The sequence below is a fragment of the Monopterus albus genome, unplaced genomic scaffold (genome assembly GCF_001952655.1).
Source record: "Monopterus albus unplaced genomic scaffold, M_albus_1.0 scaffold283.1, whole genome shotgun sequence".
Taxonomy (NCBI): domain Eukaryota; kingdom Metazoa; phylum Chordata; class Actinopteri; order Synbranchiformes; family Synbranchidae; genus Monopterus; species Monopterus albus.
This window is the reverse complement of record NW_018128163.1, coordinates 261,050-274,267: the sequence shown is the minus strand read 5'-3', so window position 1 is coordinate 274,267 and position 13,218 is coordinate 261,050. Positions and strand designations below refer to the sequence as shown.

At 43.0% G+C, this 13,218-nt stretch overlaps 1 protein-coding gene across 1 annotated transcript in view; it reads left to right on the top strand.

The window, feature by feature from the left end:
- Window positions 1-13,218, top strand: part of LOC109973197 (collagen alpha-1(XIV) chain-like) — a 121,368-nt gene that overhangs the window by 36,545 nt on the left and 71,605 nt on the right. The window contains exons 6-11 of the mRNA XM_020622603.1: window positions 7,468-7,626; window positions 7,847-7,966; window positions 9,315-9,479; window positions 10,453-10,614; window positions 11,161-11,324; window positions 12,213-12,339. Of these exons, the coding sequence (XP_020478259.1) occupies window positions 7,468-7,626; window positions 7,847-7,966; window positions 9,315-9,479; window positions 10,453-10,614; window positions 11,161-11,324; window positions 12,213-12,339 (897 nt within the window). The remainder of the gene's footprint in view (window positions 1-7,467; window positions 7,627-7,846; window positions 7,967-9,314; window positions 9,480-10,452; window positions 10,615-11,160; window positions 11,325-12,212; window positions 12,340-13,218) is intronic.

Here is a 13,218-nt window from a genome sequence, read left to right as displayed (position 1 = left end):
GTAGAGAGGGTGTCCGCCTCCCAACTGAGACTGGGAGTTGGTTCCATAGGAGAGGAGCTTGATAGCTAAAGGCTCTGCCTCCCATTCTGCTTCTGTGGACTCTAGGAACCACAAGTAAACCTGCACTGTGAGAGCGAAGTGCTCTGTTAGGATGATAAGGCACTAGCAGAACAGAGTTGAATGTTTCTAACGGTACTTTGACACTAATCCTACCATAAATTTGATGAAGAAGGAATATGGCACCTTACCTCCTGGGGCTCCAGAGAGTCTTTGATGCTGATTGTAGAAACACCTCGGATTATAGAGCCGTATTTCTTTTTTGTTTCTGGCTCTAAGCCAAGGCTGAAATGAGCTATGAGCTTTCCTGTCCTCGTTTAGATTTATTTGACACTGAGGTGCATTAAATCTACTGTAAGCTTCTAACTGAAGCTCATCTAGCCAGATAATTTCTTCGTGTTGCAGTGGAAGAGCTGCAGGATCCAGAAGCTGGATCAGCAACAACAACAAACATGAGATCAATTTGTATTTGGAGATTCCTATGTGAAAAATATTAAATGTGACCTCAATCTGTTTGTTTGATGGAACTAGCTTCGGGTTTGTAGCAATGCAACACAGTTTGTTGCAGACTGGGCACATGAAATTAGACTTACTATTTTTTTTGCAACCTTTATTTTCACAGGGACACACTTTGTGCTGATCGTGCTTGTTTACTGCATCACCCTGCTTTACATTTTTATTGTAAGACATTCTCCCACCTGGGAGCAGGGAGAAACACCCTGCAGTACTGCAGCCCCTGAGAAGCAGCGTCTGCAGCCTGGAGCTTGGCCCGTGCTCAGCGCCCCCCCAGCCACAGTTAATAGCAGCGTGTCTGCTGGTAATGCTTTTCCAAAACACTCAGTTTACAAAAATGACTCTTCTGTGAACTGAAATCTTACCAGTTAAACCCAGCAGTCACACATTAGCTCCTCACTTTAATGAGTTACTGCATAAGCTGATGAAAGCTCTGGCTCATCTTATATTTTCAGTGTGATAAATGCTAGCTAACATCTTTAGGCCACTTATTCCAAATGCAAGTCAAAGCAAACACTTTGAAGAATTTGCCACTGGTGTTTGACTCAGATTTAGAGATACCATGTTACCAGGAAGGGAAGAGACATGAGATTAGAAATGTCATCCGGGGCTCAGACGAACCTGCAGCTGCTTCCTAACCAGCTTGCTCCTCTGTCATGAGAGAAATTAGGTGCTTGCTGTTGTCCTCTTTCTAATTAGGCCCAGGTGTAGAAAGCCCCGGATCTGCCATCAAGAAAGGCGTTCGTTTCGTCTTTGGGGAGCTATTTAAAACATCTTTGATGCTGTATTTAGAGGCTGCAAAGACAAAACGGAGATACTCACAGTACCACTGAGCCTTTCTTATGCCTAATCCAATAATAATAATAAAGCTAATAATGTAATAATAATAATATATGTTCACGCTTACAGGATGCCCAGAATGTGATTATAGTTATTATTCTTTAATGATAATACAATAAAATGTTAAAGTACTGTAATTTAATCATCTATTGAAGTGCACATCGAGCTACATTTGAAGATGAAACTTTTTAGCTTTTCACCCAGTGTCTACAATCTAAACCTTCTTCCTACTAATGTGAATGATTTGACAGAGGTTGTGAGGTGCTTATAAGAACTACTGTAAGATGTAAAGGTGCATAACTTAAGGTTAGAGTTCATCCAGGTGTTTGCTGCAGCTGTGGAACTTGCCACATAGATGACTACGTGGAATCCAAATGAGCTGAAATGAAGTTTGTTTCACAAGCTGGTGTGTCAGCGTAGGACGTGGAATCTGAGCTAGCTGACCTTTTAACCTCCTGATGCGTCAATCAGCTGAACGTAAATCTGTCTCATGAAGGCCTAAGGTGTGACAGCTCACCACTGGCAGGTGTCGGCCTTACGGTTGTGGCCTCGTCCTGCTGGTTGGGGTTGGTGATGTTCTGTCTTTGTGAGCTTCGTTTGTTGGAAGGTACAACTTTGCTAGCCTGCCTTGTTTATTCCAACGAAAAAGATTTGTTTTTTGTTGCTTTTGGTTTTTTGAACATTTGAAATGCTGAATTGAATTTTAATTGTCTGACATTCAGCATAATAAATCTCCACAGTGGTAATATGCTTGTTTCTGGCGGTGCAGTCAGAAACACCTCGTTGATGTTTCTTCTTCCTTTGAGATATTTATTTCCATGAGACAAAAAAAAAAAAAAATCGGACAACCTACTGTCCCACTCTGTTTCTTCTGCAGTGCTTCACAGCTGAAAGTCAGTTTGCTTCAGAAATCACATATTTTATAACAGTTTTTGCAGGTGACAAAGTTACAGCTTTGATCATAGATGTTAAAAGCACAAGCAGTGAGGGGAGGAACATGAAATCTCCTGCTTCATGCGCAGACCACCCCCTAACCCTGACAGAGCTGGTTCCTTGCCCTGTAGATGTGGCTGAGCGCAGCCTGTTTCCGCCTTTGGGCCCTGCTTGAAGTTATCAATATGTATGAGAATGTCAGTGAACAGAAAGGACTCATTAACATATTGTTTACACTCAGCCGACTTAGGTCACGTCCTCTGTTTGATAGTCTTGACCTGTGCTGTCTCGGGAAGCGCCTCAGGCCTGCGCCATTTTGACTTTTTGACCTGTGGAGAAACATAGTGGGGATGTCTGCTAATTGCTGTCCAGTTCAAGAATCTGTCAACAGACTTCTTCTGTAAGTTTCCGCTCCCTCCCTCCCTCTGTCATTGTCTTCATCCCTCTATATTTCATCGCTCTTGTTTTAAAACTTTGTCCCCTCCAGAAGGCAATTTGTACCCATTTAGCAAAGAGATGTGCTTGACAGGCAATGTGTTGTGTTGTTGCTGTTTTGTTACAAAAAGATAAACTCCCATCAGCCACTGTTGGCTGAGAGTCTTCACTCCTCTGTCCTCATTCGCCACAGCTGTGCACATCGATCCGCATCAGGACACTTCAGATCATATCAGGGAGGTTTCTTATCACAGAAAACACCAAAACAGCAGCCGCCCTCTCTCCACACATGTTCTCATACTGTAGGTGTTTAGCCTTTGCTGTTACAAATAGCTCAGATGGCTGTTTATTGTTTCAAATCTTCATATATTCTCAGCACATTTCTGTAAAATGAAGCTCTCTGTTAGCATGTCGGGTCATGTTTGTGTACGTTGTTGTGCCATGGTTTTAAAGCCAATCCTGCACCTGAACTACTTTGTAAATGATTTATAGGCATTTCATATTTTGCAAAGAGATCTTCAGTTACAGCCGCTCTAATCTCTTTCCAGCCTAGAGGGTCTAGTGAGGCTCAGAACACACTGAAACCATAAGCCGCTCCTTATGTCTCTTTGCCCCTCCCATCACACCTTGTCTCCTAGTGACAGCGTAAACCAGAACTAGGTTTGTATGGAACTGTGAGGTTGTCTTTGGATTTTCTGCTGGTCTTTTAGTGTTTGTAGGTCGCTCTCATTACTCTGCGACGTAGAATCCAAGGTCAAAGTGTTTATTTGTCATATGCACAGTTAGGAAACTTGTTTCCCTGTACAATGAAATTCTAACTTTGCCGTACCAGACAGTGATGCAGCTGGTCAAGATGCTCTCGACGATGCAGCTGTAGAGGTTGCAAAGGATCCTAGGCGACATGCCAAACCTCCTCAGCCTCCTCAGGAAGTACAGCCATCGTTGGGCCTTCTTGACCAGCTGTGTGGTGTTAAGTGTCCAAGTGAGGTCCTCACTGATGTGGACACCCAGGTATTTGAAGCTGCTCACCCTCTCCACTTCAAGCCCCCGGATGAAGAGCGGCCGATGAGATCTCCTCTCCTTCCTCATGTCCACTATCATCTCCTTCGTCTTGTCCATGTTGAGGCTGAGATTATTGTCCTTGCACCATGACACCAGACTGGCCACCTCCCTCCTGTAGGCTGCTTCGTCCCCGTCAGTGATGCGACCTATCACTGCGGTGTCCTCCGTGAACTTCAGGATGATGTTGTCTTTGTGGGAGGCAACACAGTCGTGGGTGAACACGACTGTGTTGCCTCATGTCATGTCACTGCTTTCATTGGCCCTCCTGCACCACTGTTCTCTCTCCTTATGCTATTTACTCTTATCTTGATCCCTTCTTCTTATTAGAATGTATAGTTGGGAGAGCACAGAGACATTACTAAAACAGAGCCATGCTGGTCAGAGTCCGGAAGGAAAAGAATCAGTTCCACAGACTCACAGAGAAAAAGGAATAGAAGGAAACAAACAGCACCAAGAAACAACACTGGCCTTTGCAGCAGACTCACTTGTGCAGTTGCACTTTAATATGCATCTGGTGCTATTTCCATCACTTCCTCCTCTCTCTCTCTCGCTGTCCCTTTTCACCATCTGCCCAGGTGCTAGTGTTTTCCCAGACGTGCTATTAAAAAAAAAACTGGTCCTCTATCACTTAGCGGTTCTGAGCGTTGTTTTGCCCTTCAGTTTCTCTTCCTGGATTGACTGAGAAACATCCTTCCTTCCCACCTGGTTAATCCACATCTCTTCACAGATTCTGTTAGTCAGGACTCTCATATGCAAGTGGTTACTCTGGACTTTGTACTAATGACATGTGTGCACACATCAGTCGACATTTTGCTGTCATGCAACAGCGGTTCATGTCACTGCTTCGTCTTTACTGATATGTTTTGACAGTTACTGATGTCTCATAATCAAAATAACTAACAGATGTACATGGTAAACATGCAAAAAGCTGCAGTACAGAACCTTAGCAGACAGTTCTGGTCTGATTTGAATTATGGCATTTTTCCATTTCTTCAGTGTTAATCACAACAGTTTTAGTTAAAGGTATCTTAAGGAGTGTGTGGGATTTATCAGGATGACTCACTTTACTTCCAAAAAGCATAAAAACTATGGCAAACCCCAGATTCAGTCAGTGAAGCGAAACCACAGCAGTTAACAAGAAACCCATCCTGAAACTTCATTTGTTCCTTCTTGCAAATTTTCGTTCCTGCTTCACAACGAGGGTCACGTACAGCAGAGAGAACGAGGGGCGTCGTACTTCTGCTCTCTCTGCTGACTTTGATTTACTATTTGCAATTTCTGTCTTGGCCTTTGGTCCAAAATAAATCTGTCAACCGTTGTACCAACGATTTGCCGCCTGTAAATCAAAACTCAAACGGGATCAAGACTCCTCCATCAGCACTTGAGGCATTTTACTATTTATGGTCATTTTTTTTTTAAATACAAAAATATACAATGTGTTCAATTTATTAGGAACACCTAACTGAAACCTGTTCAGTCTACTGGAAGGGTCATGCAATAGCTTCTAGCTTTCTGAAGGTTTTCCTAGTTTTAACTAGGCGTACTAATAATCTGACACACGCTGCAGCACACGTGTACAGGAGCACTCTGGTACACAGACATGGTGACGCCACACAGATGTACTGTATTTGTGCATCTAGTGTGTCACTGCTTTCACCTGCCCACCGAAGTCGTCTTGCTTAGTGGCACTGAGACTCCTCCGGTGCACTGAGGACGAGGTTTAAATTCCGACACTGTAGAGACTTGTAAGGAGTGATACACTTCTTACTGTAGTTCCTGTCAATGATGAATGAAACGACTGCTGAAGAACGCCCCTCCAAACACACACAGTCACATGATGCCCTCTGCCTCCTGAGATGTTAAACATGCTGCAACCTGAAAGAAATATTTTCTTATATATCTGGAGGATGAGAAATCGTGTGCCAGCGGGTACAAGTATCGAGGAGGTCTCACATGTACAGGCCACGCAGCGCCGGGCCAAGTATGTGTCAGATAAATCTGATCCGGTTCATGATACTCTTCTTACAGGTAAAACACTTATTCACTTTTTGCTTATTCCGGTGTTTTGATTTTATAATAAAAACTGACTCACGGTTTGTGTGTGTGTGTGTATTTTCTTAAGCACTGTTTATTCAAAGAAGGCCTGCTGGGTGTGTAGCACTGCCCTTCCACATTGTCACCCCAGACAGCCATGGGTTTATGCTGTTGGCTCATCACTGGTATAAACTCAGGTTTAGCACTTTGGTAGCAGAAGAAACGAGTTAGGATACCAGAGGCTCAGCTAAAGACAGTGAAAGTGTTTGCCATGCTACTGTCAGCTAGTTGTAGGTTTTGTATTTGGTGCCGGGCAGGTAGTACACAAACCTCCATCTTATGCATCACAGTAAATGTATGATAGAAATGGTTTCTACTTGGTGCTACTGTAATTATCTGTTGTCTCACTACTTTGGTTTGGTTCTGCTCAGACCCTATTTTTGCATGCTGTGCTGCCACCCCCCATCATTTTCTGGCTGATACTATAATATGGATTGTCCAGTAAATGTCAAAATAACCTTAAACCAGAAAAAGAATTTCTCAAAGCAGACTGAGCATACAAACGTGTTACCTATGTAAAAGGCTAAATAAATGCTACTAAATCTTATACACATGGAAAACGGATCAATTAAATATCTCACTTTCCCAAAACTAAATAACAGGACTTGTTCCTTTAATGGCATTGTGTGGCATTTAGACAGCTCTGAGAGTGTTTCACCGGGTGATGAGTAAATGGGAGTGTTTCTCTGTGTTCCTAGATAAAAACTGTGTTGAAATTGATCAACTATAGTTGAATCGTATGACGATGAAGCCTGAAGCTTTCACGGCACTTGTCAGAAATTGTTTGAGTCATTTTGAATATGTGAACATTTGCATATGACTGATGCAGAACAAAGGATTGTGACCCACATGTGCATCACAGATCATTTACCGTGGCCACTGAAGTGACTGATTTCCAATTACACAGCAAAACTGCAGATTAAGTTGTGGTGAGTAGACTTGCACAAAAAGTCCATAAAGTATTAAATAACTGCATATATATTCTAAACATTCCTCTAAACACGTGCACTGTTGCAGCGGTGTATGGCTTGACGTTCACATAGTAACACATGTTTCCTCCAGGGAAACCAGTGACGTTAACAGCTCCACAGCTCACGGAGGTTTCCTAATAATTAGTTAGAAGCGTGGTTCTTTCTAATCTGGTTGGCCTTCGGCTCTCAACGTGCTGGACTGTAAATGAACTGCTTCTGCCTCATTAGAGCCTGGTCTGTGTTATCACCCACTAAACTGTTGAGACCAACAGCAGTGTGGGCTGTTATTTTTCATCTGCTAAAACCAAGTGCTTCACTCCTCAAGGGTTTTGTTGTGCTGTGCTGAACTCAATTAGGAGTAATGAAACACTTTGTAATACTTTGGGACAGAAGCTGCACATCGTGTTGTCCATGTTGCCCGCTGTAGGCTGCTGCGCACACGCACACCAAAACTCTGCCAAACTGCCACCATCACGCCAGGACACTCATGTAGTTTTACACATTTTTTGTCTGGTAACTGTGTTCGGTCATTTCTTTTGTGTGTGTGTGTGTCTGTGTTTAGCTGAAGTGGGGTTTTTGTGTAAGACTCCAGCCATAGCTGACATCGTGATTCTGGTGGACGGCTCCTGGAGTATCGGTCGCATCAACTTCAGGCTGGTCAGGATGTTCTTGGAAAACCTGGTCAGGGCCTTTTCTGTGGAGTTTGACAAGACCAGGATCGGTGAGAAGGCATCACTGTAAAAGCTTGTATTCATTCCATGTGGTGGAGGTTTTATTCACAGTGCTGTCCAGTCGCCTCTGTAGTGTGAGAGCTTTAGTTGTAATTGTAGACGAGATACCGATGTTTCCAAAGTAAAATGTGTATAAACTGAGCCACAAATATTTTTATGGTGGTGTTGCTGACTGTAATACTCACATGATGTATGACTTTGTGTGCACAGGCCTGGCTCAGTACAGTGGAGACCCCAGGATCGAGTGGCATCTTAACGCCTACACCACCAAAGAGGCTGTGATCGATGCTGTGAAGAACCTGCCGTATAAAGGAGGAAACACACTGACAGGTAGGCTGTCGAGGAGCCTCCCTCCAGCTATAATGGTCCTCCATACTCATCACGGCTAACAGATGAGGCTCAGAGTCCGACTTGGGCCGAAGCCAGTCCTCTACCTTGGCTTATTAAATTCACTTGAGTGCAGTCCAGTTCAGTTCAGCGTTAAAAGGTTTATGACCCTCCAGCCTTGACCTGATAAGACCGGACTGTGAGTCAGAAGGTCGGTGTTGTTCAATTAAAGTGTTGACATCAATCTGACCACAGATTCAAACTGCAGACTACTGCACTGTCACCCTGGAGGAGGTCGCTCTTTTTTCAATGTTTGATTTAATGAATTGAGGTTTTGGTGTACTGTTTGCATTAGCCATGCTGTTAATACTGCACATCTCTAATTCAGCTGATTTTGACTGATATTTTATTTATAGTGAAGGGTTTTGATTGCCTGAAAAAGGAGGTGGGACAAAGCTGAAAACAGTTTTTTTTTTCTTAGCTCATGAAAAGCTGTGAGTGCCACAGTGAAAAAGATGAATCCCTGTTCAAGGACCAGCAGGGCTGGAGACAATCTGTTGTGCTGCTTATTATGTTAACACACTCATTACTTACAGCTAATAATGAGATTTTAAACTCATCAGGTTCATTTAGTCTTTGGCTGTGACTCTTGAAACTCAGAGCAAAACTGTCACACCCCTGTTCACTTAACTCACTGTTACAGCTTGTAAAAAGTCTATAAGTGACTATCGGTCATTTTCAGCAGCACATGTCAACGTGTCCAACGCGTGATGAATAAAGCCTGTCAAAACAAGGATTTAGGAAATGCATATCTCCCAGCTGCTGCATATTGCTTACCTTCAGTAGCTTACTCCTGCTTTGCTTTTAGCTTTTGTTGTAATTTTAATACTATAACTGCTTAATGGAGAAAATTCTGAAAGGTTATTGGCTACAGTTTTTAGTTCTTGATTTTGGGAAATATGTGGGTCTTGTCTTAAAGCTGCTTCGTCTTTAGTCGGATGTTTTCTGCACACAGACGATGCGACACTGAATCGTTCCCGCCTGGTTTTTCTTCATGTCTCCTGAAGGCAGCTGAGCCACAGCACACAGTGCACTGAAATCAAAAACTTATTCTATCACCATTAAGTCAAATCATTACTGTGAAATAAACATTTTCAATTTTTCACAGAGTTTTCTCATGACCGATCTGTCACCAACCTCTGAACTAGTTTTAATTTCCCTCCATTTAAGAAACAAATAAAATAAAATCTTTTTTTCCCCTCTAAATATGCAGGACCATGAATGTGTGTTTTGCAGGGTGTTGACATGCTTAGTGTCTGTCTCACCCTCTGTTCACTGTCTGTGTGTCCAGGTCTGGCTCTGAACTTCATCCTGGACAACAGCTTCAAACCAGAGGCTGGATCCAGACCTGGCATTCCCAAGATAGGAATCCTCATCACAGACGGGAAATCCCAGGATGATGTGATACCGCCCGCACGCAGACTGAGGGAAGCCGGGATCGAGCTGTTTGCCATCGGTACGACCCAGTACTAACACACTGATCATCCAGATGACTTGCATGTGTTTATAGCTTTGTTGTGGGAAACTGTGGTGCTTGAAAAATTAATTCAGAAAAATCTACAAGACCTTTTTGCGGCTAAAACAGCCAAAGACCCGACACGTGATCCTGTGACTTGAATTCTTTGTCGGCCACTGAGTTCAGATTGATTCTCTAAACCACAAACAGAAGAAAATCTTTATTATATTTACAGTTCTCACGGCTTCATTGAGTTGTCTGTGCTGCAGCAGAACATGATGGTCTCTGCTGTGTTGGGTTTATTGATCAGTCAACAGAAAATGTGGATTGATTGTGATTGCATTCCTCATTTTGCTCATTCACCATATTTACTTCTGTTTTTGTTTCTGCTCTCTCTAAACAGACTCTTTTGCTTTGGGACAAAACAGGATTCCACTTTGGGCTGGAGAATTTCTTTATTACTTGGATTATTTAATCAAAGCTTAACATAATCATAAATTACAACCCTGCAAAACATAGAGATAACTAAATGTTCACTGTGATAGATCACGTGTCTCCAAGTTCATTTGCATTGAGGATGAAAATGGAACAAATTTACAGCTGTAGGGAAGGAAATCTGTCTCTGTGGGCTAAAACCTGCAGCGTCACAGTTTCTTTAACAAATTTCAGTGTGTAAATGGCAATGCAGACACTCAGGTCACGTGAGTGGAGCTGTTAGTGCTCAGATCAATCCAGCCTGACACATTCATTTAAACATTAAGTGTAAAAAGCTGTGGAGCTTTTTATCCAAACTTTTTTTCTTTATTATAGATGCAGCACATTTCATAGTTTGACAGATTATTTTGGCTTTTTTTTTTTTTTTTTAGATCAGTTAAAGGCTGCATATATTTATCAGCTAGCTGCATCCTCACAGGCTTTCACATTATTGCTCCCAGTGACTCATCACTGTCTTTCTGTTTACTTCCCCCTCCAGGTGTAAAAAACGCTGATGAGAATGAACTGAAGTCCATCGCCTCGGCTCCTCACGAGACTCATGTCTACAATGTGGCGGACTTCAGCGTGATGAGCAGCATCGTGGAGGGTCTCACCAAGACCGTCTGTGACCGGGTGGAGCAACTCGACAAGCAGATCAAAGGTTTGAGCAGCAGCTTCGCTGACGCTGCAGACACACTGCATGGCCTTCGCTCTGATTACCCCACCGATGTGTGTGAGCACTGGGGACAGTCCGGTCCCTAGCTAATGCAGTGTCGCACTCCCATCTAAATCATGGGTTTTCAACCAGTGGTCTGTGGCCCACTGCTAATCCACAAAGACATTGCAGGTGGTCCCTGACCATGCATTCAGTAATGATCCGTTTCCATGTATTACTCATTGTGAGTTATCAAATCCATGCACATATATAAAGTTTAGAAAAGCCCAGCTGACTCGTAGGATTAAAGTGACACCCATCTGCTCTACCCACCCCACAACAGTGGTCCTTGGGTCACTTCTTAGTCAGAATTGTGGCTCCAGTTGGGGTCACAATTAGTTGAAAACCCCTGATCTAAATCATGACATGCCCCCACCCTCGTGAAAAGTAACTCTAGCAGGTACATGATTTATAGTTTGTCCTTTTGTCACATAAATAGAGTTCTTTAGGGTGCATCCAACAGATAGATGCACCATGTGTTTTCTTGTTCAGGAGGAGAACCTGCCACCCCCAGCTCTGTAGCTCCTCCCCGTGACCTGGTGATATCTGACATCACAGCTCGCAGCTTTCGGGTGAAATGGACCCATGCACCGGGCAAGGTGGAGAAGTACCGCGTGGTGTACTACCCCGCCAGTGGAGGACAGCCGGAGGAAAAAGTACACGGATTAGTATTTGTTGGAGTCACATTTGGTTAATCATACTTCCTTGCACATCACTGTAGGGTCGATTCTGCAAGTTAAATTCATCCGTTAAAGTGATTTCTATTGTAAAAGGCAGAATTTGCAGTTACGTGATCATAGCGGCCATTCATTGTGGCAGAACCGCAGGATGAAGAAGGGAGCCCTAGAAGTTATCATTTACATGTGATGCAGAGCTGATTTGCTCTCTAGCTTGGTGACCTTGTCTGTGTCTTCACCCAGCACCTCTGTTGGTATAGTGTGCACTGCATGCTGTGCGAAAGGTGTTTCCCCAGGTGACAACACATTTTCAAGTGCCATCCTGCCTTCAGCCAACCTTTGTTTGGACGTCTCTCTGCATATAGAAGCACACAGTGCTGTAATTTTCAGAGTTTTACAGCTCCCTGTTATTTTTATCCATTTTTTCTTTGATGTTGATTACAACTTGCAGCTGAACACCCCACATTCCCCACAAGGAAAACTGAGGTTTCATCAAAGTTAATCTGATCTAGTTACACTCCATTTTAATTTCTTTGGAGAAGAGCTCAACGCCTACAGCAACATGTGGTGCAATATGCGGTCGCTCAGTGAACAGAGGCTTTTGGGATGTTTTAAAACATGCTGCTGTCTGTTAAAGCACAAACTCTGATGTAATTCAAGTGGATTTTTAATAATGCTCCCATGTATGCCCCTGAACGCACGTCTAAAATGACTAAAGATAATGAACATGTCAGACGTTCTCATTTAGTGCGTAGACATGTGAGCTGATTACTTTGTCTCTTTTTACTTCAGTATTATAAACACATTGAAAAGGAGGTGTTTGTACTGTAGTGTCCAGGCTGAGACCCTGTGTGATCCGTCTTTAAGGTGGTGCAGGGGACAGAGAGCACTGTGGAGCTGAGCTACCTGAACTCTCTGACGGAGTACCAGGTGGCCGTTTTCGCCGTCTACCGCAGCTCGGCCAGCGAGGCCCTGAGAGGGAGTGCTACTACATGTGAGTCTGTCTCCAGGGATTCAGTGTCATGGGGGATTGTTGGGGCTACAGCAGTGTTGAGATCTGAGCGAGGTGTTGATCTGGCTTCAAAAGATGTAGAGGCAAAAGAGCCACGTCCTGCTCCCTCCTGAACTTCCTGCAGGTCTGTGTGGAGGTAGACCAGTGGCTCAGGTTTGACTTTTTCACCGTGTAGAAAAAATATCATCAGCTTTTCCCATTGACCTTTAACAGATCTTTTTCTGTTGTCACTTAAGCCCACTTTCCCTCACCCACCCAGTTTCCTACTTTTTGTCTGGCCTTTCAACAATCCCCAAGAGGACCATTCTATTTTTTGTGGGGTTTTTTTTCTGCTCACCTGCTTGTTCCCTGCATTCTGATCCTTTTTCTACAGTATTTACCGTCAGTGTTTCCTCCTGGAGCTGCAGCAAATCTCCAAACATCTGCAGTGTCTGTGTCTCAACAGAAGGATGATTTGATTTTGATTTTGATTTGATTTATTCTTTCAAACATGTAAAGACAGTCAATATGTCAACACACATAATTTCACACATATCCACAATTGCTAATTCATTATCAATTTGCTTATACCTAGTACATACTTGAATGGAGTAGGAAGAAGTCAGACTTATCCAGTCCTACCCCATGACATCATCTTACCATCATTGGTTTGCAAGCAGTATCTCTACATAGATAATTCTCTTCTACACCACACAAGTAATATACTAAAAAAATTATAACAGAATGTTAACATTCTTACATAATTACATTCTTAAATAATTATCTTCTACACCACACAAGTAACATACTAAAGAATTAATACAAGGTGTTAACATTCATACACCACACCCACAATGTTCCATCTAATTAATCATTAAGCCT